This window comes from Anarhichas minor, unplaced genomic scaffold, assembly GCF_050575085.1.
Source record: "Anarhichas minor isolate MPS153535 unplaced genomic scaffold, ASM5057508v1 ptg000028l, whole genome shotgun sequence".
NCBI classification, from domain to species: Eukaryota; Metazoa; Chordata; class Actinopteri; order Perciformes; family Anarhichadidae; genus Anarhichas; species Anarhichas minor.
Genome location: NW_027466474.1, coordinates 14,788,596 through 14,810,839, shown reverse-complemented (window position 1 = coordinate 14,810,839; position 22,244 = coordinate 14,788,596). Strand labels below are relative to the sequence as shown.

Sequence of the window (22,244 nt, the reverse complement as noted above, 5' to 3'; positions counted from 1 at the left end):
AAAGGCCTGAGGGATCCACTTTTGAGAAGCCTTTTCATGATGAAGCCTGTGATCTATCGCCTATTATTCATTGATCCCAAGTAATGTGCCCCGGGGGGAAATAATAACACTTTTAATGTATCGGTCTGTAAAAAAAAGAAAGAAAAAGTGAGGTTAATCAGAGCCCGACGGGACCGAAGCTCCTCTGTGTTTGTTTACTGGAGTCAAGATGAGGCAAGGCGGCCATCTAGCGGTGGCGCGGCGCCACGGCGCTCTGCACACACAACCAAAATATATCGACAAAATGGAGCCCGTTGCTCGGCCATGACAATGCAGGTCAGAGGGGCTGCAAACCGCTGCACCCGGAGAGCGGAAGGAAAACCGACAGAGCGTCGTGTTCAGAATGCCGGCAGTGATTCTTGGGTAAAAGAGCGCTCACAGGCGCTCGTCATAATCATAATCAGAAAGGCCTGCTGCAGTCATAATCAAATCTTATTTATTATTTCTGTGTCATAGAGGGCATTGTAAATAGTTTGCAACTATATCATCAAAAACATATTTTAATGCACATCAAGTGAGGTTTGGGCCTGAGCAAATATTCACACACTGCCAATACAAGTGCAAGTGCACTCACACAAAGCTGAGAAAAAGTAGACCCATTCCTACTGTGTTTGCTTAATAGACTACATGCATGTGTACTCATCCCTGCTGCTGCTGTCAGACCCCTAACGTGAACTGATGCACGCGGCCTCGTGTGCACATGGAGCTCTCCTTATGCGATGTGCTGCCGAATGATAAATCCGGGCTATTTTGCTGAGGGGTTTGAGGTGAATGTGGGTCACGGGCGCTCGTGTTCGAGTTCACGTAGAGTTAAAATCGGCATGTGCGATGCCTAAAGGGGGACTGCTCCTTCGGTGGTGCGTATAAAAGGTGCAGGCTTCAGCCGGGGCCTTTAGTCTTTTGTTGAGTCCCTTTTACTTCTATGATTCATAAGAAAAGGTGAATCATTCTTTAGGGAGGAAGAATGGAGGAGCACATGTCTCCCAGTAAGACACACGCTCCTTATCAGGGAGTTATGTCCCAGCTGTCGCTGACCCTTCGTTGCCCTGACCTTCCCGTGGATCTGTGGGATCCATCCTAATGGTTTGAAACCTCAGGTATCAAGCAGCCACCTACAGTTGAGTTTGGAGGATCAGCAAAACTGTGTCCTGTAGCAGCCGTCTGAGAGGAACGGTTGGATTTGTCTACAGTGACATCACTCAACAGACAGGTTTCATTTAGTCACAAGTTCACAGCGGCCGTCTGAATCTCATTTTTTCTGCCTTGCATGTGCTGAAATGAATGTAAAGGTGCGTTTGAGGTCCGAATTTACATCTTTCTCCATACAGAGAAACACTGAAAAGCTCTCACGTGTGATTTATAGTGGAGGATGCATTAGAAGGAGGTTGAGTGCAGGTTTAAAGGCAACATTAGAGCGTTAAGTTTTCATTGCCAGATGGATGCATTGTTGCATTTAATTACAAAACGACCACGGCAGTTGAAGGCCGGGCACCCTGAGCCGTTACTAAAGTTGACCTCAGTTGTCAATGAATGCTTGCAAATCACCCGTTTCACTTTCACTCATTGTGGTGTTGATGTGGAGACTCCCAACTTCCATCTCTCGCTCTCTCTCTCTCTCTCTCTCTCTCTCTTCAAGAAACAAACTCAGTACACACGATATCGAGGAAAATTCCCAGGACTTGTTTTTATTAAGAGAATTTCAGAACATAAGAGAGGGACCAGACACCTGCAATTTGTCAGAGAGGGTTTCCAAATTCGATTGTTTAAAAAAACCAGTGTTTAGAAAAGCTGACGTGACAGCGTGGATGGAGCGGGAGCTGTTTCACACGCAGGGTCGTCTAGGAGACGGGTCGGAGGCGATCGCTGTTCCCGGAATGTTTCACATGTTCGTCTTCCTCTTTCTTATGGACAACACGCTTTTTTTTTTTTCTTCTTTTTTTTTTTTAAACACGAGTTCAATGGAACACAAAAAACAAAAACAAAACAAAAGAGACAGAAGCAAAAAGGGAACTCACTGCACATTTAGAGGTCTAAAAGAATCACCCACATTAACATGGCTGAACCGTTAATATAACATGGATAAAGGCTGAACTGTAGGGGGGGGAGGAAGGTCTAATCTGTGGAGGAAGAAGAGGGAGAGGAGGGGAAAAGATGGGGGCGAGGAGGAAAAACACAGGAATACACAACTCACGACATAGCCAATCCGGCGGGGGTGTGGGGAGGGGGACGCACTTTCTACACCAAACAAGCCTTCAACAATCATGAAATGCCATTTAAAAAAGATTTTAGTGTGTTCATCTTGCTTGCAGACACTTGATATGACCACTGCATAATCAGCTTTGCTTTTTGTGCTAAAAATCTGTACGGATACTTATAAAATCATTGATAAAAATATTCCTCTGTTAACAATACGCCTTGGAGGGAAACCATGTGAGAGACTTGGAGGGGGGCTGGTTGGCTGGCTGGGGGTTCAGGGGCGGGGCGGGGGGGGGGGGGGGGTCGCAGAGGAGGAAGCTTGGGCAGTGGTGCTACTCGGACTTGGCCTCCTCCTTGGCCTCCTCGGGGGCTGCCTCCACCTGTGGGACAGAGCAGAAAGGTCAAGGTCAAAAACTTTTGAGTGGTTGCCGCTTTGCGTGCGCCTGAAACCACCGGCATCGCGTGTGAGTCCACCCACCTCGTTGGTCTTGGCGTCTCCGTTCTCAGAGTGGTTTTCCTCGTTGGCCTCCGCCTCTGCGTTCTCCTTCGCCTTCTTGGTCTTCTTGTCCTCCTTCTTGTCGTTCACGGCCTTTTCTTTCTGCGGGGGCCACAAGAAGAGGCTGTTAGCGGACTGGACGCCTCTAGCTCTGGGACGCGCGTCGATTCAGAATCGGGGTTTAGCGTCTCTTACCTTTGCCGCCTTTTTGGCCTTTGGTTCCGGCTTAGGCAGGGCCGGCTTCTGTGACGGAGTGGGAAAAGGGAGAGACTGAGAAACAGCTACACCTGGATTACTGCGTTCTTCACTAGTTTGACGATACTGGGAGAGTTTTTAAAAGACGGTGAATGCAACTCTAAATGTTCCCAACTATTAAACTTCTTTAATACAGACATTGTCTGAGTGGTTATAACAACTATTTGCACCCCTAGCTGGGTTAATTAAAGTTATTATATAATATTAACATACTGAACGGTAATAATTCTGAAGCACTCTATTATGCCCACTATTGGTATTTCATATGTATTGTACCAGCTCTGTACTTTTTAATAGCAAAAACCTTTCTAAAACATGTTTTATTTGAATAATAAAGACATAATATTATCTTTATAGTACTGCTGATGACTTAATTACTACTTAATTAAAGACTTGAATTGCCTAAACTAATTCTTAAGCTTCGTAATGTAAAAATGACATGTTTTGAAGTTTGGTATTGCTAGGAATTAAATTGAAGTACTTCATAAGAAGAAACCCTGTTTATATACCTGTTCTCCTTCTCTAAAGGGAAAATATTGCTTTATTTAATTGGTGACACGTGTGTGCAACTACTTTTAAGCGTTCTACCATGATTTACAAGTTTTTTGACTGAATGTGTAAATGTAAATGACTTGGCCGAGTTTCTGCGTGTGTCTTCTTACCAATGATAACCGAGCTGATCTCCTCTGGGGCTGAAACAGAACAAAGACCGTTATCACGGGGCTTTTATCTGGATTTTGGCTACATTCAGGAAACACACATTAGAATTCAATAATAGCTCTTATGTTTATTGATAATGCCCTCGCGGGTCCCACGTACTGATGACAATTCAGTTTTAATCACATGTATGTGGTGTTTCTTAACGTGCACCCTCTTACCTCCTCCCTTTCTCCTCCAGCCGTTACTGCTGTCTGAAAAACACAAAAACAAACGGTTAAAATGGGGGGGGGAAATCAAATAGCACTACTGAGAGTTTAAATGGTGTTTGTACGAACAAGAAACAGTTGTTAATTGCTTCAGGCGCATATTATGACTAATTATAAACCTGTTGAAAAAACTTTTTGCTTTCGTGCCAAAACTAAATTTTATGTCACATACAGGTCATTTTAAAGGCTCCCAGCCCAGGAATGTCGTGGTAATGCACGGTTTCAGTCATGGGCTAAGAGGGCTCAGCCGTGCGGGCCTCTGGAGCCATATTTTGAGGGCCCAGGCCCTGTTATTCCCTTTCTCTCCCCCATCTCTTTCTCTCATTCACTGCATGAAGCTCAGATTTGAAAGCTGGCGCGGGAGTCTCTGAGAAGGGGGAGGGACCTGCTGCCGCTCACGCGCGCCACCCGGCGGCAGAGCCGCGCCACCGCAGCCGTTCGGGACCGCGAACAAAGAGAGAAAATATACAATTTTATCGAAACGAGACGGTGAGTGCTCGCTTTTGCGGCCAAAATGCAAAGTAGGGGCACTAAAGCATTTTCTGGTGGCACTTTTCGCCGGTTTGGTGTCGAACTCGCGATAAACGGAGCGCTTGTTCTCGGTAGGGTCGGCGACGAAGGTGGACAAGAGCTGCAAAGCATGGCTGCTGCTTGTGCTTTAACTGCATGGAGACCGAGAGAGACTTCTGGCTCCCCAAAGGACAGCGGCTCGCGCAAGAAAACGCGATTTAAAGGCCGTGTCCGAGCGGGAAAATATTCATTCTAACGCATAAAAAATGTACATTATATCTAGAAAATAGGCAAAAATTACCAGCGATATATTACGGTTATACATTACGTTATAATTAAGTAATGTCTCAGAGGGATGTCTTCACAATCGTTTTGCAATGCATACATAGCCGATATCCTCCTCAAACTATTTGGATCATTGAGAATACGTACCTTTCTTTTGGGCATGTTGATCTCTTGGAGGTGTTCTTACAAATACAACTAAAAACAGTTTTTCTCAGTGGGTTCAGTGCATGTGAAGACGAGCGTCTCCCTTATGCTCGGCAGTGTAGTAAACACACTGGAACAGAGAGGCGAGTGGTTGAATGGGGGGAGGGGTGCGGCTAAAGGCATGATTGATAGGCTCCCGGCCAATCGGGTGACGCCATTCGGGGCTGCAGAACACTTGGAATTTTTTGGAGCCGGTGATGATCTGAGGTCTGTGCGAATGGCTTCTTCCCCCTTCTGCAGGGAGAGAGAGATGGGAGGAAAGCCTGCGAGAGCGAGAGGGGCTGCGCTCGAGGACATGTTGCCCTCGTTGCGAGCGCGTTACAGTGAGAGCAAAAAATAAAGAGGCCCGCACGGCCGAAACACCCCTGCACGCGCCGCTCTACAAGGCCCCGCGGAGGGCCCGACAACATGCCCCCAAGTGTAGAGCCACTCATCCCCGCTGACTCGTCTGACAACCTCGGGCTCACGTCGGAGGCGGCCAGCGAGGAGAAAATTCACCATAAATTCACTTCGTGTTTGAGTCCAATATGGCGCCCACTCGTCTCCGACATATTTTTTTTTTTTTTGTCAGTCGGTTTTCCTAAATTAATTTCAGAGCAGCCTTGCGTCGTCTGCCCCAGACGCCTGCAGGGGGCCCACAGAGCCCGTCTAATGGTGTCGGCTGCACGAGACGGCGCTTAAAGAACGAGGCCGAGCTGCTTGTTATACAAAAGCGCCCAGAAGTGTTCAAAATCACAGCGGATTTTTGTATTATTGTTTTTAATCACCTAACATTAAATTACCATAATTAAGAAGAACGCATGCAACGGTGCACGCGTGCACTGTTAAAAAAAGGGGACAATATCAAATCGCTGGCTTGCAGACAATGGGGGTCGATGCTGAAAATATTCAGACAATACCACCCTGTTGTCTTGCCATCATAATAGGCCCCATGGCCCCCTCTGTGCGCGCGTGAACCGTGTCTCCGTGTGTGTGTGTGTGCTCTACACAGAGAGAGAGGGAGGGGGACAGGGAAGGGGCGGGGGAGGCAGAGCACAGAGGCGGAGGAGGAATGTAAAACCTCCATCCAGTGCCGAGAGCAGGAGCATTTGCGCAGATAGTCTGCGCTGCTTTCAACAGACGCACAAGCGTGTCAGCCGAGAGCGAGAGAGAGAGAGAGAGAGAGAGAGAGAGAGTAGACAGAGAGAGAGAGAGAGAGTAGACAGAGAGAGAGTAGACGGAGAGAAGTTCCCCGTTGTTGCTTCTCGTCCCGCTGCCGAGCGATCCGACCTGCAAAAGAGTCTGCAAGAAGCAGGTCGACCAACCGCTGCGTACCGGACTCGTGTCAGCACCAGGGATTTAACATGGTGATCAAAGTCTACATAGCATCGTCCTCCGGATCCACTTCGGTAAGTGATACAAAAAAATAACGTGTACATGTGGTGTTTTTAGCTGGAATCATCCGCAGCATCGCCTGCTAGACAATACAAACTAAAAACTAAATGCAAGCTGAACTTTCATTGAACTCACTAACTGATGTCCATCCTCAATAAACATGCTGACTCATGAATAAACACGCTGCTCTATCCTCCTCAAGACGCGCACGGAGTCTGTCAGTGACCCTCTTTAACTTTTCACGCGCTTTTAAGAGACGGAGAGGAAGTTTTAAAGGGTGCTAACTGAGCGCCGCGCCTCTCAGCTGTGGTTTGTCACAGGGTTTCCTGAACTCACAGCTCAGTGTTTGTGCAGCTGAAACCAGGCTGACAAACACGAAAGGGTGCAGCAACAAATAAATAAAATGTATATAAAAAGGCCCTGTTCAGGTACCTGGTGCCAGGATAGGCAGGAGTGTCTGACAGGGGTCTCGAGTCCCGTCACTGTCCTGCAGCCCAGAGGACCACCGGAGTCCTTCTTGCTCCACAGTGGAGAGGAATGATGGTGATGATGCAATTCTCCGGGGCCCCTTTTTTTCAGACCTGCAGCTGCAGCCCAGGAACACTTGTGCTCTGTTTAGGAATTATTGGTGGTCTTGATTTGTGGGAATTTCACCGTTTACTAGCCGAAGTGCACTAAAGCTTCAATTCCGGCTCATCAAATATAGTTTGCTTCCAGCTGCTGCATGCGTCTCAACGTAATCGCTGACATTACTGCTTGTCTCAGTCCTGGATGTCACTAAAAAAACATTTCACGGTGCAAAATTGAAAGTGCATTGTGATGGAGATGGTGCAGATACAACAGCCTTTGAATCAGAACCCCTTACCAAAGTTACTTAAATTAAAGACCCTTAACACATTTAGGATGATTTCTGCTCATTGATCAGCATGTCTTCACAGCTCACACACGGAGGCAGAAGCACATTTCCCTTTTGTATTTCAGCAGGACAGCTCTTACAGGACGGCAGCTTCCTGTACAGCCATAGAGCGGTCTGAGTGCAGAGCCAGCTGTGCTGGAGCCTGTCTGGGAAAGATGCATTACCTGTCATCGATCTGCCTTTAGTAGAGTCTGCTTGAACAGGTGGACGAGCTTATGTCCTCCTAAGTGGCGCACGGACTCTTTGTCTCCGGGTCTACGTCTCCTGTTGGAGCTGGAAGAAAAACAACAGTGTCGCTGACTGAAGCAAAGTGCCATAAACACATTTATGTCTGCTTTCATCTTTGCTATGCTAACCAACTTCTCTGGATTCATTTAGACTCGGGAGGTGCCGTCACATTAACGGAGACTCCACGTCTGATTTATACACTATTGGTGTTGCAATCTCTCTATGCAACGTCTGCCTTTAACGGAACACAAATGTAGTGAAGAGCTGCTGAGTGACTGAGCTGTGGGTGAAAGACTCCGCTCTGCAGTTCGATTGCATCGGTAACTACAAAACAATGTTATTGCATTCCTCCATCCGGCAGCGTCTGCTGCTGCATGAATCACACCAGTCTAGTTCAGCATGTGATGTGAGTGGAGCCACAGCCAAAACACAGAGACTAGTAGGAGTGTATATATATATATATATATATGTATATATATATTTTATTTGAAAGCTTTTGCTCCACTGAGGAAACGATTGCAGGTCAAACAGAGAGAGAGGCTGTAAAATCAGCCGGAGGGATGTATCAGATTCAGCGCTGGACGAGCTACATCAGTCAGCATTATTCAGACAAGTGTATTTCCTACAGACGTAAAGTTCTGTTCAGTGCATATTTATAGATATTAATGCAAATTGATTTCATGCAGAATCTGATCCTTACACCAGCCAAAAGTTATACATCAATGGTTCTGTGTAGACATCTGAAGAACCACGTGCTTTAAGGTTTAATGGACTGAACAACCTCAAAGGTCAGATAGGGAATAGAGTGCGTTATGGAAATGAAAAAAGACAATGAAGAACTCAGGCGGCGTCCCTCATCTGCATGAAAGATTTAATGTGTGTGTCCATTGGCTTCCACATACCAGCGTCTACTTATTGCAGCCCAATGTAATAGTCCTGGGAAAGAACGCTCTCTTTGTGGAGCTTTGAAGCTGCTGTTTTGAGGATAAATATAACATAAACACCTTTTTATAATTTAATGTTATTTAGCAAAAGGCCATGAACTACAGTTTGCATCTCATCAATGTGTGAAATCGACACCTTTCTGACAGGAATAAAGGAAAATAATAACTTAGAAAAAAGGATTGATTCAGGTCTGCTTATTGCCACAGTTAGTGTGGATGAGTGTCCCTGAGCAAAGCACTTATTGCCGGCTTAGCTCTCCCCTGACCCCTGACCTCTGCTATTCCCTTGTGGAGGCTGGTATGCCTGCAGACTGAATGCGGGCTGACATCATTGTCTTGCCACCCAGTAATGAGAAGCAGCATGTTTGAGTCACCTGAAGCACGGTGCTGCCAATCCTCCAGAGAGACTTCTATTGTTGTGGCCAGTGGCTTTGCAAAGGATGAAGTCATGCTACGTACCAATAACCTCATGTTGGGATGGGATGTTTGTACATGCAGTATATTTGAGAGAATAGTACCACTTGTTCTCGTTTGACCTGCTCCTTTTGGTCACAGCGAGGCCACATTTGAATAACAAACTAGCAGTATTTACTTATTGAATTCACACATGTAAATACACACCTGTAGCGGTGGATCTAGCGTGCAGAGCACCAACTGAAACTGTGGAAAGAGCCAAAAACATCAGCCAACAGCAAAGCACATTTACTGCCCCATTTCCCTTCATGCACTGCAGCCACACTATTATACAATTCCCTCATTGCCACTATAAATGTACCAAGCGTCAGTAACACGTTGGAGCTTGGTTTGTTTTCTGGTTTGTGCAGCATGGTTCACGGCCAACTCTTCTGCTCCCTGCTTCAGATTCCCTGCTCGTCTTCCTCCGTAGGTTTGGCATGAAGACCTGAAGGTCTGGCTTGAGTTGGACGGCTGCTGCAGCGAGTTAGTCAGCGTAAAAAAAGGTTGTTTTCTGGCCTTTTCCGCTGTTGTTCCACCTTCAGGCTGCAGCGAGGGAACCCAGCCAAGAGCAGCAGTGTCGGGCTCTTTTCCGTAACGATGTTGTAATGCTGACTGAGCTCAAGATTGGGTGGAGGCTACTGTTGCTGCTGGAATTCCACTGAGCGTCCAATCGTGATCTAATCAAGACCTTTATCCCTAACAAACACACAGTTTCCTTGAGCCCAGGCAGTGGATTTTGTCTGCGTTCAAACGTTGGACTCCCGAGCCATTAGACATGTCATTTAGTCTTCTCTGTGAAGAATGCTTGACAACCATCTTGTCTGTTCCTTTCCGTGTGAGTGCATCGCACACGAATTGACCCCCAGCCCCGAGTCGACATAACTGATTGAATCAGTCTCCATCGCATTGATCCAAGCCTGTGTTTCTAGATACAGGGCTTCCAATCAATGTCTGTCGTTGTCTGGCAGCTGTTGAGTCCTGCTTTGTTTTTTTTTCAGGGATTGATTAGCTCTGGACTCTGAATTTTCAATAGTAAATACCACTTCTATTGTTAGATGTATACCCAAATGCAGTTTTGCTCAGCTCAGACTTTTGTGGACACACTGACTCATGTCTGACAGCTCGCTATCCATCGATGTCCGTGAGAGCTTCTGAAGCTAAAAGACGCGTATACCTTAGCATCGCCAGGGGATGCATGCGACTATGTCATGACAGGTGTATTGCTCATGTCTCTAAATGCAAAATTCAACCGAGGCTGATGGGGATATGTTTTGGAGGTATTTGGTCATAAACCAAAGAACAGACCAGTAGTCGCCCAGGTTGTGACAGTTCCATCGTGTACAGCGAATGTAGAGATATTTCACAGGATAAGTGACGCTATCAGGATTCCTCCTCTGGGGATCATGAACGTCTGTACACAACTTTAGTGTAACCCATCCAATAGTTTTTTTATATTATATATTTCCGTCTGCCTCATGGTGGTGCTAGAAGAAATGTCATGGAAACACTAAACCCAGTAGGATTCATCCTCTGTGGACCATGAATGTCTGTTCTATATTCCATGACAATATATACATAAGATATTTCAGTCTGGACCAAAGTAGTGTAGCGAGTCATGGTGCTAGCATGCTAGAAACACGGAAGAGTTACCGCCTACATCCACGTCTAGACAAAAGAAACGACACAGAGACAACTTCTCAACCGCTTTTGCATTTTGTTTGTCTTAATGGCAGTTTATATTTGCATATAACCAAGACTTCGGCCCTGCCTGTTGATTGTCTGCAGGTCTGACACAGACTCGCTCTCTTGTCTATCCTATGAGGAATAAGCCTCTATCATTTCAGAGAGACAGATAAGGAGTGATAGGGCAACAGGATAAGAGCAGTTGTTTATTACCACACCCAAAGGCAGGGCCCGCCTGTTTTCTTCCTGTTTTAAATCACCAGGAGCCCCACTAATGACTAAAAGGGGCAAAGCGGGGAACTCTCACTGTGCACATTAGAGTTAGGGGCAGATGGCATGAGGCCAGTCTGCCCTACAAATTAATTTCACTTGGCAACATCACAATGTGGGCTTCTTGGGTGATGGCCAGAGTGCACCAAGGGAAAGGAGAAAAGAGGAGAAAGTAGATCCTTGTGCTCAACTCGTCATTTTAGCAACTTAGGATAAAGTTAGTTTACTTATTTAAAGTGTCTACTATGCCAATGTAAGTCAAAAAGGAGAAAGAGCCGGCTGGGCAGGTTCTTCCACCAGACGGAGGATTGTCATGTGCTCAGAGGCAGAGCGAGTCACAGAGAGGCAGAGCTCATGGCGTTCCACTCCGTTGCCTCTTCCCGCGCTGGTTTCTAGAGCAGGTGGGCAAAGAGCTGGTTTTAGGACTTTGGCCTCGGGAGTGCAACTGCCATTAAATGGTTCAAACTGCACCAGCGTTGTCAGCGCCCTCATTTCCATGCCTCAGTGTTGTTTCAGCAGATGGCTGGAAGACAAATAATCCACCTGTCTCGTCTGAACACCATGAAGCTGGGAGGTGTCGGTACTGACAGCCAGACGATGAATAGATTACCATGCACAGAACCTTGTAGTGCTTTTACCATGAAGTTGGCTTAGTTTGATTTTAGGTGTGTGTGTGTGTGTGTGTGTGTGTGCAGCTGAGGCTGGATGTGTGTGTCTCCTTGCAGCAGGCCTTATTTGGCTCGTGTTTGACCAGTTACCTCCTCTCGAGTCCCAGTGGAGCTCTTGTTTCCGTCTGGCCTTGTAGGGCCATCTTCCCTCTCACACACACACCCACTGAGCCCTCATTGGACCACAATTTCATACACTAAAACCACACACACATCCATATAGATGGAGGCAGAAGCAGGAACAGCACATTTCTATCCTTTCTGTCGCTTCTTTATCACCTCGCGGTGTGCAACAGAGCAGCTAGCACAGTTGCCAGTGCACTTTTGAAAAGAGGCGAGATCCCACAGGGTGTCGTTCTCGATACATTTCTCTTTCCTGCTGGTGTCGTAGCGTTGGTTATCTGCTTCCTCTTAGATGGCAAGCTTGTGGGTTTTGCATGAAGCAGAATGGACTATTTTTAGAAGAGTCATAGGTATGACAAGTGTTAAATATGGTGCCGTGCCAAATGCGACAGAACGGCCTTTTGTGAGAACGGGGAGTCGTTTAAAATCAATCACATCGGCATGAAAATCCCAGATAGTGAGAAAGACAGCATCTCCCGCGACTGCCAAACACTGTCTCCCTGTGTGGGGAAACATGCTCACTTTATTGTATAAATAGATAGGCTTTGACATTTTGTCAAATTTAAAAGTATGCAAAGTGTCACACATGCTTTTGAAATGGCCCCGTTTAAAACAATTAAGTGCGGAGGACGATGGGAGTTGACGTCCTCCTCGCTTTCTCGTAGATAAAACACAATCCGTCCCTGCTTAGCCTTGCCCGAGTTCACCCTCTCATTGCATCGTTTCACTCTTTGTCAGCAAACGAGCGGTAACGTAGTAACTGTGGTGTTATGTCTCGCAGCAGAGAAGAAGTGTCCTCGTTCTCGCAGCAGACTGATGAACCGAGGCCCTTATGTTTCCTCATAAGTGCTGAAAGTTAACACACGTCTTAACTGACAACTTCCTCTCTCTCTCTGTCGCACGCAGATTAAAAAGCAGCAGCAGGATGTGATGGGCTTCCTGGCGGCCAATAAGATCGCGTTCGAGGAGTGCGACATCGCGGCCAACGAGGGCAACAGGATGTGGATGAGAGAGAATGTCCCGGAGGAGGCCAGGCCGACCACGGGGAACCCTCTGCCCCCACAGATATTCAACGAAAGCAAATATTGCGGGGTGAGGCACATGATGAACATACACTACCACTCTGATGGGTCACACACAGAGCTGCAGCTCATCTCATCATCATCATCATCATCATCACGATGGTGGGGTTTGAATACAGATTCTGATGAATCCACTGTACACTGTATCTAATCTTAGTTGGTGGAGACTTAAACAGAGCTGAAAGGAGAATGGATGCTGGATTTACTGACAGGTGGACAGAATCAGAATGATATCGTTGCTCTATGTCTGCTAAATTGAGTGAAAAAGAAACAAACACATTAGCTATAAGGTGACAATGTGTCAACGTTAGATTGTCCCGCTGCCCCAAGTGGCAAAGAAATGTCTGCTTTACATTTCTAATAGTATCACATTCATGACTTGGAATGTATCTACCTTAAACTTAGTCTGGCATAAGTCTTTACAGTATTTAAAGGAATGGTTCAGCACTTAAGCAGCCGAAGATCAATATCACAATGATATCCGTCTATTGAATATGAAGCTTAGCTTAGCATAATGACTGGAAATGGAGAGAAACAGCTAGCCTGGCTCTGTACAAAAGTAACAACATCCGACTGAAGCACACACCATATCTGCACAATATTCAAAAGTGAAAAAGCGACAACTTATACGCACATAACCCCTCGATATACCGCAACTTTTTCAGTAGTGTTATTTAATGAGCTGGGAGGCAGATTTCTTTACCTTTGGACGAAGCCAGGGGAGCTGTTTCTCCCCAGCTTCCCGCTCTTTGTTGCTTAACTCTGTGGTGAAGCACAAACCGTCACCTCGCTCCGGCTTCATATTTAACGGATAAGACTGGTATCGATCATCTCATCTAACTCTCGCTCGAAAGTCAATAAGCTGTTTTTTTCTCAAAATGTCAAACTGTTTATTCCTTTAAACGCCATCATCTCTCCTAGCAGATGCTAATTTACTCCCATCAGACGCCTTCAGTCATGCTGTGCGGCTAACGGATGGCAGGAAGCGAAGCTGCAAAAGCGGGATGGGCTGTATTGAATGTCACAGACAAAGACAACAGCATTTACCAGGATACTCGCAGCTGTACGGCCTCTTTACAAGAATCTGTTTGTGTGTGTGTGTGTGTGTGTGTGTGTGTGTGTGTGTGTGTGTGGGAGCAAAAAGGAGTGAAAACAAAGGAATGAGAAGGAGCGAGGGATCAAGAATGAGAGCGACTGCAGGCAACTCAACAGTTAAACGGGCGAATGTGTTTGCTTGTGGGTTACAAACACAATGCCCTTCTATCAGATCTGACTACCGAGGCCTTTCCCTGGACAAATAACTCCACCCTAACAACGGCTAATTCAGACGGTCGCCCTCGGGTGCTGATCCAAAGCCTGTTTCACATTATCATTCCTCAGGTTGGAGTTGATCAATCTGCATCTAAAGTCCTCTCCGTGTCTTCCTCTTCCTCAGAACTACGAGGCCTTCTTCGATGCCAGAGAGGACAACGCTGTGTATGCGTTCCTGGGTCTGACCGCTCCCCCCGGCTCCAAGGTATAAGCTGGCGAACACGCTGTCGTCTGTCCCTTCATTGAACTGCATTCCTGCTGCCATATTTTCCCGTAACACCGGCTTATGAGCCTAAATATATATTTACCCTCACAGTGTGCTGTCCATGCAGAAAACACACACACATTAGATAATACATCTGTTCCTGATATCCTTACACCCAAGCAGGCCTCCTTCTCCTTCTCCTCTCGCTCTCCTGCACACTGGCGCCTCCTCTGTGCCACAACAGGAGCTGCAGGGAGGTGTGCCAGTTACCATAGTAACAGAGGGGTTTTCCGTGGCAGGAGATGTATAAACCATTATCCTCCATTTTATTACAGCACTCTCTCCCTCTTCTCCTCCTCTCTCCCCCTGCATGTCTCTCTGCAGGAGGCCGAGGCTCTGGCGAAGAAAGCACAGCAGTAGCAGCTTTACGGCGTTTTCTACCTGAGACCTGAACCCATACCTGAACCCAGGAAGACCAAGAACTGATCCAGGATGAAAACAAGCAACATTTCACTCGGCTTATAAATATGTGATTTACTTTTTTCTATTAGTCTGTGTTCAGCTGTGCCTTGTCAGCTGTCGTGAAAGGAGGTGCTGAAGCAGTGCATTATGGGTATCTACAAACAGCTCTGCTTCCTCTCATTAACTTCAGCCCGCTAAGCCTATTGGCCTAACGACATGTCAATCAACCATAAGCATGAACGCGTAGCTTCCTTTTTGAGAACACAAAGTCAGACACCACTAAATGTACGCATGTTGAAAGTTGTTCCACAGATTCATCATTTGGCCAACAGGACGTCATCCATAATACATCGTCCTCATTCATTTCACTCGACGGGTTCAATTAGAACAAGTCTCATCTGTCGAATCCTGGAAACACGTTTTTGCTCCTGCCCATTACGTCATCGCCAAAAACCTGCAGCACCTTCTGTAAAAGTGATCTACCACAATCCCATTCCCTGTTTTTATTTACTCTCCACGGTCTTAATGCTGTTTTAATAGCAAACTTTTTTCTACGAGATGATGTATGTTTTAAAATAATAACACACATGCCAAAATTACAAGTCTGCATACACAGAGGGATGTGAAATTGAGTTGTTGTTTTTTTTTTATTTGCCGTTTGTGTTTTCAGGGGAGTTGGATCGCTGTTTGGTTTCACCATCGGCATCCTGTTTCATATTGTGTTGGTAATCCCGGTGTTACACAATCTTCTAAATAAAAATAAGACTGCAAATAAAACCCCTGACTCTCAGTACTCCTTGGTGGTTTTCGTGAAATAATCAGAATCAGAATCAGCTTTATTGGCCATGTATGCGTACGCATACATGGAATTTGACTCCGGTTTCCACTTCGCTCTCGATGTACAAACACAAATTTACAATAAACAAGAAAAGAAAAAAAAATATATATATATAAAATAAAAAAGGGCAGCAAAAAAACAACAGATGTAGGTATAAACATTTAACAATATGTACAATATAAGTATAAACATATATCCAAAAAAGGATATATATATATATATGAACATAAACCTATAAACAAGAATGGCAATGGAACAGAGGTAGTAGTGCAGTATGACTTAAATAAGTGACAAAGTCGAACAAATCCGCCTTCTTGTAACATATTTTATGTACGATTAATGAATTTACAGTTGGTGTTTGTGACTTCATTGTCTTAAAAGTGTTAACATTGTGAAAGAGAAAGCAGGATTTGTCATCACTCATTGAGTTGCTGGTTTGCCAGCTATTCCGCAGAATATCATCCACCCGCTCAGCAGTCTTTAGACCTTTGTACACTTCTTTAGTATTTCCAAATTATGATATTTTTACTCCCCCACATTTCAGTGAAATAGTTTTTACTTCATTACATTTTTGTGACAGCTTCAACTTTTCAGATCTAGATTTTACATAAGATAACACGATAAGCTTATACGTTTATAAAGAATAACATTGCAATACAAAAAGCAGCTGCACACTGAATCACAGCTCCATTTGTCACGTCTACTTTCAGCAAGATCTTTGAAAGAGGAAGACTAGTTGATCAACACATTGCTCATGAAATTAATAAGAGCTGTGACTCTAGTGTATTGCTCTACTTCTTGTATTGATTTTTTTTGTATCCCACTGAGGTCTTTTGGATGCACACACATGAGTACTCTAATGTATTGATGATTAAATGAGTGGTTCCTGATGTTTTTCACTTATAACCCTCTACAAACAGCGAGGTCTGGTGGAGGCCTCTTGTTGTTTTGTTCCACCAAAACGGGATTTCCCCTCCAGACTGCTCAGCTGGTTTCATGTAAACTGTAATATCTTACAAAAAAAGCCAAGGTATGTGCTTTCTTTGTGTAGCGTAACATCTTTTTCTTCTCTCCCTACCCCATTAATCATCTCAGGACCCCTCAGATTTATCTTTTGACCCTTCGGAGAGGGCCCCGCCCCCTAGGTTGAGCTACCTTACTGTACATAAAGTAGCTCCAACTTAACCTGCTAATGTACACACTGCATCAGTATAAACAATATAATGTGATCATAATATATCAGTCACAGGGGCCTTTACTTTTGCTACTTTAAATGCCTTCGACAATACCAATGTACTTATATTTAAGTAGGAACTTTAACGCAGGACCTTTACTTATAACGCAGTATTTTTAGATGTTGTGTTGGTATTTTTACATACGTTTTTTTCAGCCTTTTGTATAAATGTCCTGTTCTCTTTTCTCCAAACTGTGATTTTCATTTGCAGTTTAATAAAGGAAGTAAGTGTTATGGGTGGAGGGGCCAGTTTTCAATTGCAGAAGTGAAACAAGTTAGTAGAACTTAACATCTTAACATACACAACGACACTGTGCCATTTGCACTCAAGAGCGAGAATCATACGGAGCAACGTCGGGTGAAAAAAGAGACAGAAAAGAAGAAGACAGTTGTTCTGTGCCATGTTGGCCGAAGGTTTTCTCAGAGTGCTGTGTTACAGGGAGGAGAGAAAGTTTGCCACTGCTTCCAACCTCGAGAGATTGCAGGAACATGCTCGTTGTGCGGATCAGTTCAACTGCCATCTCTCCGACCCGAACTCTACAGACCTACAGACAGATTCAGCCAAAGCAGGTAAACAGCCTCATAAAAAAATATGCAAACCATCTGATGTTTAACTTTCCAAACGGGTACTAACGGTAACTTTGCACGGTCTAGTTAGTCTGCTTCCCTTTTGCTAACATGTTCTTCCTTTGTCAGATATGATCTCTCTCATGCTTTCGTGCCAAATAGCAACGCAACATTCTAAATTAGCAGTTTACTTTCGCTTATCAGGTCCAAACCAGGTGGAACTAGACCCCGCCCAATGCCAGGGACTGAAAGTGGTGCCTGAAGGCCCCGTAGGCCTCTTAATCCCTGGGTGTCTACCGGTCCTCACCCTGGACCCTGACTTTATGGTTTTCTTGGACAACTGCAGCCTCCTGGAACAGTATCCAGACGTGCAGGTGGCCACCATCCCCCAGCACGCTCTTTACTCTGCTGGCCCTGAAGCCTACCGTCAGACAGAATGTGCAGCCCAACAGGGGCCACAAGGCGAGCCCGTCTCGTCCATACCAGACCAGGGTTATCTGGTTATGGGGCCCAGTGTGAACATCAGCTTGGATGTGCCCGAGTCTGGGCTGGAGCCTATGTCTAACTCGCTGCTGAATGGGCTGCTGGAGAAGCAGCTGGAGGAGGTGTACATGCAGCATCTGACTGACAACTTGGCTCGATGTAACTCCGACCTCCTGCACGGCCTGGTGCCTCCGCCGCATCCCGGCAGCAGCCAGCCTCGGGGGCCAGACTCACTGGAGGCCAGTCTGGAACAGGGATCAGGAGGGGGCAGCGGCAAGAAGATTAGTTATCTGAGAACCCAGAACTCGGTTCCCTGCTCGTCCAACTTCAGCTCCCCTGTTCTGAGGATTTCAGAGGCTCACAATACTCATCTGCAATAAAGGCAACCATGCAAACACCAAAGTATTAAATGTGATGCTCAGCTATGGCTCTTTTGCTTCTGCACTTCTGTAACTCTGAGTGTACACATACCCACATGCAAGGGGGATGTGAAAACAAGTGCAGTCCAGTAAATGAATGCAAGCTTTTATTTTTGTTTACCTATATTTACACAATGTCTTTGTTGACTTGCTTGGTGAAATGACATGTCAAATGTTCCTGCTCTCATGTGCCATCTGCTGTTAGGTTTGAGAACCACACCATCATGTATTTACCTGACATACATTTGAATTCATTGTATTGATATATACATAAGTGTGTGTAGGGTATTTATTATTTTGAAGCAAAGAATAATCCAGTGTTAGATTATAGATATATTCTGTGTATTGAAGATGCCTTGTAAATAAAGATGTATTCTGTATTTGGCAAAATAATTCAACAATGTCTTGTTTTTAAAATGATATATCAAATATATTAAATATATACATTTTATGATTACTTTAATATGATGCAATTAAGGCACTTACATTTACAATGAATGCCATTTACCTATTTGAAATGATTTCTTAAGGACTTGAAGTAGATACTTATTTTTCATTTTATGTCTCCAAATCAGGAGCAATGTGATACAACAAGATGGCAACATTGGGCTTTAGTAGAGACAGTCAAAGAGGCATTTTAGGGCTTTTTTTCGGATGTAACTTGTTTTGTAGTGTTTCTGATATATTATGGTTAATGTGTAGAAGTTTGGAAACACAATTTGCTAGGTTATGTTGTGCAGAGAGCAATGGCAAAAGTACATTACTCAGGATTCTGTGTGGTTATGTGATGAATGAAGGCCTCCCTGCGGCCCATGATAGATAAACCCGAGGTACATTACATTAAACCATAATAAAGAGATCCAAGACGACTTCTGACAAGGTTTATTTAAAAACAAGCATTAAAAATGATATAAACCTACCAGGAAAGTCAAATTTAACTTCAATGGACCAACTCCAAACTAACTTGACCGAAATCCAAATTAGGATGACAGTTGTGCATGTGTGTACTGATGCTAACTTCACTGACAAGTATAATTACAATAGCAAGAAATCAATTCTGGGTCAGGGTGTTGTGTTTCCCTTTAATGTGAGGCAATATGATGATGCCAGTACTACCTGCCCTTTTTAATATGAGGCTTTGACAACTTCATAGCTCACATCACTTGGTGTGTCTGTATGAAAACTGTGAAGGACTAGAGACCTCTCCCAGGGTCCAATGTCTCCACATCACTGTAATACTGCAAGTATACTATACAAACCCTGCAAACGGTTCAGATTGGGAATGCATACAAATTGACGGTTGTTACCCTATACGTTGCTGCTGAAACACCCAAGGACCTGTGATGATGGCGTGCTTTAGTGAGACCTGGCAGCCTCTAAATATCCACCATTCCAACCCTTTGACTGAGTGTGGAGTCTTCAGTTGTCCTAAAGGCACCTGAACCTCACAATGAGCTCCAACATGAACTGACAAAGCAATACAGGCTGAAGATTTATGGTGCTTTTGCCTGCTTAGGGTTGATTTGTAACCTGTGAAGCACAAATCCTCACCGTTGGGCTCACAGTGAAGGTAACGGTGATCCATCAACATGCACTTATACACTGGGCTTTGTGGAGGCCGATTCACTGAGCGGTGAAAAATATAGAAAATAGAAGGTTTTCTCTAATTAACAGATTTGAGTCGACGCTATTTAGTCATTCTTACATTTATACAGCCTCTATCAAATATTGCAATTGTAAACCAGCTGAACAAAACAGGTGAAAATAGAAATGAATTAAGTTATAAACAATTAAAATACTGACTTAAGTTAAACTTGTTGCTTTCATTTCTGTTATTAGATGGATAACTTAGTCAAATCTTTTGTTTCACCCATTCACATCACAGATGTTTATCATCTGCATCCCTTACTAACATTAACCGGAAGTCATGCAGTGCACTTGGAGAGTTCCTCCAAGTCTCCGTGTTGAGCTAGAAGTAGTTTGTTCAGTGTAACAATGTTGAGCTTCACTAAAGTTAAGAAACCGGAGTAACTACATTTTTTGAGTCGAGCTGTTATCAGGTGACAGAAACTGTTTCACTGCACAATCTTAATTAGTTTCACTTCACACGCTTCGGTAAGCTAACGTTAGCTTCTCAGTTCTGTTTAGTTTCGTTGTGTGTTAGCTACAATGTTATTTCCATGTAAAGCCTTTTCTATCATGTTACTGTGGTTTGTGAATATCAAGTGATGCAAGGGAAGTGTATTTGATGTTAAAAGTGAGTTTCTTAGTAATATTCACCATGTTGCTAAAAGAGGGAAAAAACGTGAATTCCTCCCATGTCGTTACAGATAATTAAATGATCTTTTAGCCATTTTTTTAAAGAAATGTAGCGTAACCCATTGAAAAATAGTTACTGTAACATTTAGCATTATCTCCATCCTCTGATCATTTTTAATTAATAACCACATATTTTATTTTACTCTCCTCTATTTTATTATGTATTTAATGTATTATTTCACATGAGCTCCAGGGCCCCGTTCCTCGTACGTGGCTAACTTAGTTAGCCGGATACTTTTCAGGATAAGATGACGTAGATCAGGCTTTTCGGTTCCGCGAAGCAAGTTCGGCAAAATCACCATGGCAACACATCCATAAGCTTGAACCTGCTCAGGGACAGGCTAAGGGTACATCCCAAGTCTCTTAATTCTCATTTCCTCGCTCCTTGATCCTCGCTTGAACCGGAAGTTGTTCTGCGCTGCCATATTGACGGCCGTCCCAAAGCTCTTATTTAGCTCTGAGGAGCGAGGATCGAGGAGAGAGGAGGGATCTCTGAGGAGCCATGAGCGAGGACCCACGGGAACAGATTTACAGGAAGTCTTTTAACGGCCGACACGCCCCCTCATTGTTCATCTGTCATGTGATTGGATGCTGCAGCCGATCGGACTGATGAGATTTTTTTCAACATGTAAACAGTGAAGAAGGATCACAGATTAAACTCAAGATTTATATTTGATTCGTTTTCTGATTCAACATCTGGTTTAAATAAATGTTCATTGTAGTCTGAACAACAAAAGGACCACAAACAACTTTCTTCATTTATTAGAAAGATTTGTCTTTTCATGATCTGAACTTTTATTATGGAAACAACTAAAGTCAGGAGAGACGAAACACTGGAGAACTGGAGAGACGAAACACTTATTTATATATATATATATATATATAGAGAGAGAGAGAGAGAGAGAGAGAGAGAGAGAGAGAGAGAGAGAGAGAGAGAGAGAGAGAGAGAGAGAGAGACAGAGAGAGACAGAGAGACAGAGCTGGAGAGACGAATCACTTTTTACATCATTTATCATCATTTCATTCAGTCACGTGAGGCTGTTCATTCCTGATTGTCGGGTTTGATGAGTTTTATCATTTAAGAGAAACAATAATCATATTCTGGGTCACAATCTGAATTTCAAAACGTACAGACGCAAATAATTCATAAATAAGACGATCGCATTCCGCCTGTAGAAATGGATCCTGTGCTTATAAACAGAACACAGGACACAGTTTGTTAACAGACTACAGAGAGAAACACCTCTACAATGGTGATTACTGTGTGTCTTTATTAGTTATTAGGATTATTAGTTACTACTATTAAGTACAGTGATCATGTGAACACACACAAACTTATCAAAAGTCTCTCCAGCTGTTAAAGCCGACTGACAGCTGATCCAGCTGTGATCATCAGCACCGTCATCAGAAACAGACGTCGCTTCACGTGACACAACTGAGGAAAGGACGTCTCATGTCTCTTAAAAGATATTTCCTCGTTCCTCTCTCCGCATGGTTTCCTCCATGCATCCCTGGTGGGAGGGACTAAGACGCAAGGAAAGGACCCAAGTGAGGGAAACGGGGATGCACTTAAGAGACTTGGGATGTACCACTAATTTTCAGTGTGGGTGGAGTCAACGACGTCCTCAACAGATGTATATCAGTCATTGTCTGGACTTATTGAGAAAAAACTTTGTATTACACTTCAAATATCCATTTATTATACTTTTTCTCGGTTCAAATGTATGAGTTTTAATTTGAAATATCTCTTA

At 44.3% G+C, this 22,244-nt stretch overlaps 3 protein-coding genes across 5 annotated transcripts; 2 read left to right on the top strand and 1 right to left on the bottom strand.

Moving 5' to 3' along the window:
- Positions 1–1,696: 1,696 nt before the first annotated feature.
- Positions 1,697–5,011, bottom strand: hmgn6 (high mobility group nucleosome binding domain 6). 3 transcript variants are annotated; one of them, XM_076102846.1, is made up of 6 exons: positions 4,855–5,011; positions 3,865–3,897; positions 3,649–3,678; positions 2,927–3,001; positions 2,714–2,833; positions 1,697–2,615 (listed from the first exon to the last, which is right to left on the bottom strand). In XM_076102846.1, exons 1-6 carry the CDS (start codon positions 4,867–4,869, stop codon positions 2,568–2,570), a joined length of 321 nt encoding a protein of 106 aa, XP_075958961.1. In that variant the 5' UTR covers positions 4,870–5,011; the 3' UTR covers positions 1,697–2,567. The 3 variants fall into 3 exon arrangements, with proteins under 3 accessions (XP_075958961.1, XP_075958963.1, XP_075958962.1); XM_076102848.1 differs by having other exon boundaries at positions 2,927–2,971; XM_076102847.1 differs by having other exon boundaries at positions 2,927–2,974; positions 4,855–5,010.
- A 992-nt stretch (positions 5,012–6,003) lies between these two features.
- sh3bgrl (SH3 domain binding glutamate-rich protein like) lies at positions 6,004–15,410 on the top strand. The gene is made up of 4 exons (XM_076102844.1): positions 6,004–6,299; positions 12,480–12,665; positions 14,091–14,171; positions 14,556–15,410. The coding sequence occupies exons 1-4, from the start codon at positions 6,255–6,257 to the stop codon at positions 14,589–14,591; spliced, it is 348 nt and encodes a 115-aa protein (XP_075958959.1). The 5' UTR covers positions 6,004–6,254; the 3' UTR covers positions 14,592–15,410.
- Positions 15,411–16,993: 1,583 nt separating this feature from the next.
- LOC142962396 (uncharacterized) lies at positions 16,994–18,567 on the top strand. The gene is made up of 2 exons (XM_076102843.1): positions 16,994–17,275; positions 17,477–18,567. Exons 1-2 carry the CDS (start codon positions 17,107–17,109, stop codon positions 18,133–18,135), a joined length of 828 nt encoding a protein of 275 aa, XP_075958958.1. The 5' UTR covers positions 16,994–17,106; the 3' UTR covers positions 18,136–18,567.
- The last annotated feature ends 3,677 nt before the right edge of the window (positions 18,568–22,244 follow it).

Coding starts and splice junctions, on each gene's coding strand:
- sh3bgrl (XM_076102844.1), top strand. CDS start 6,255: ATGGTGATCAAAGTCTACATAGCATCGTCCTCCGGATCCACTTCG. Junction 12,666..14,090: donor ACGAAAGCAAATATTGCGGG/GTGAGGCACATG, acceptor CCTCTTCCTCAG/AACTACGAGGCCTTCTTCGA. Junction 14,172..14,555: donor CCGCTCCCCCCGGCTCCAAG/GTATAAGCTGGC, acceptor GTCTCTCTGCAG/GAGGCCGAGGCTCTGGCGAA.
- LOC142962396 (XM_076102843.1), top strand. CDS start 17,107: ATGTTGGCCGAAGGTTTTCTCAGAGTGCTGTGTTACAGGGAGGAGAGA. Junction 17,276..17,476: donor GACAGATTCAGCCAAAGCAG/GTAAACAGCCTC, acceptor TTCGCTTATCAG/GTCCAAACCAGGTGGAACTA.
- hmgn6 (XM_076102846.1), bottom strand. Junction 3,679..3,864: donor CTGGAGGAGAAAGGGAGGAG/GTAAGAGGGTGC, acceptor GTTCTGTTTCAG/CCCCAGAGGAGATCAGCTCG. Junction 3,002..3,648: donor GATCAGCTCGGTTATCATTG/GTAAGAAGACAC, acceptor GCTGTTTCTCAG/TCTCTCCCTTTTCCCACTCC.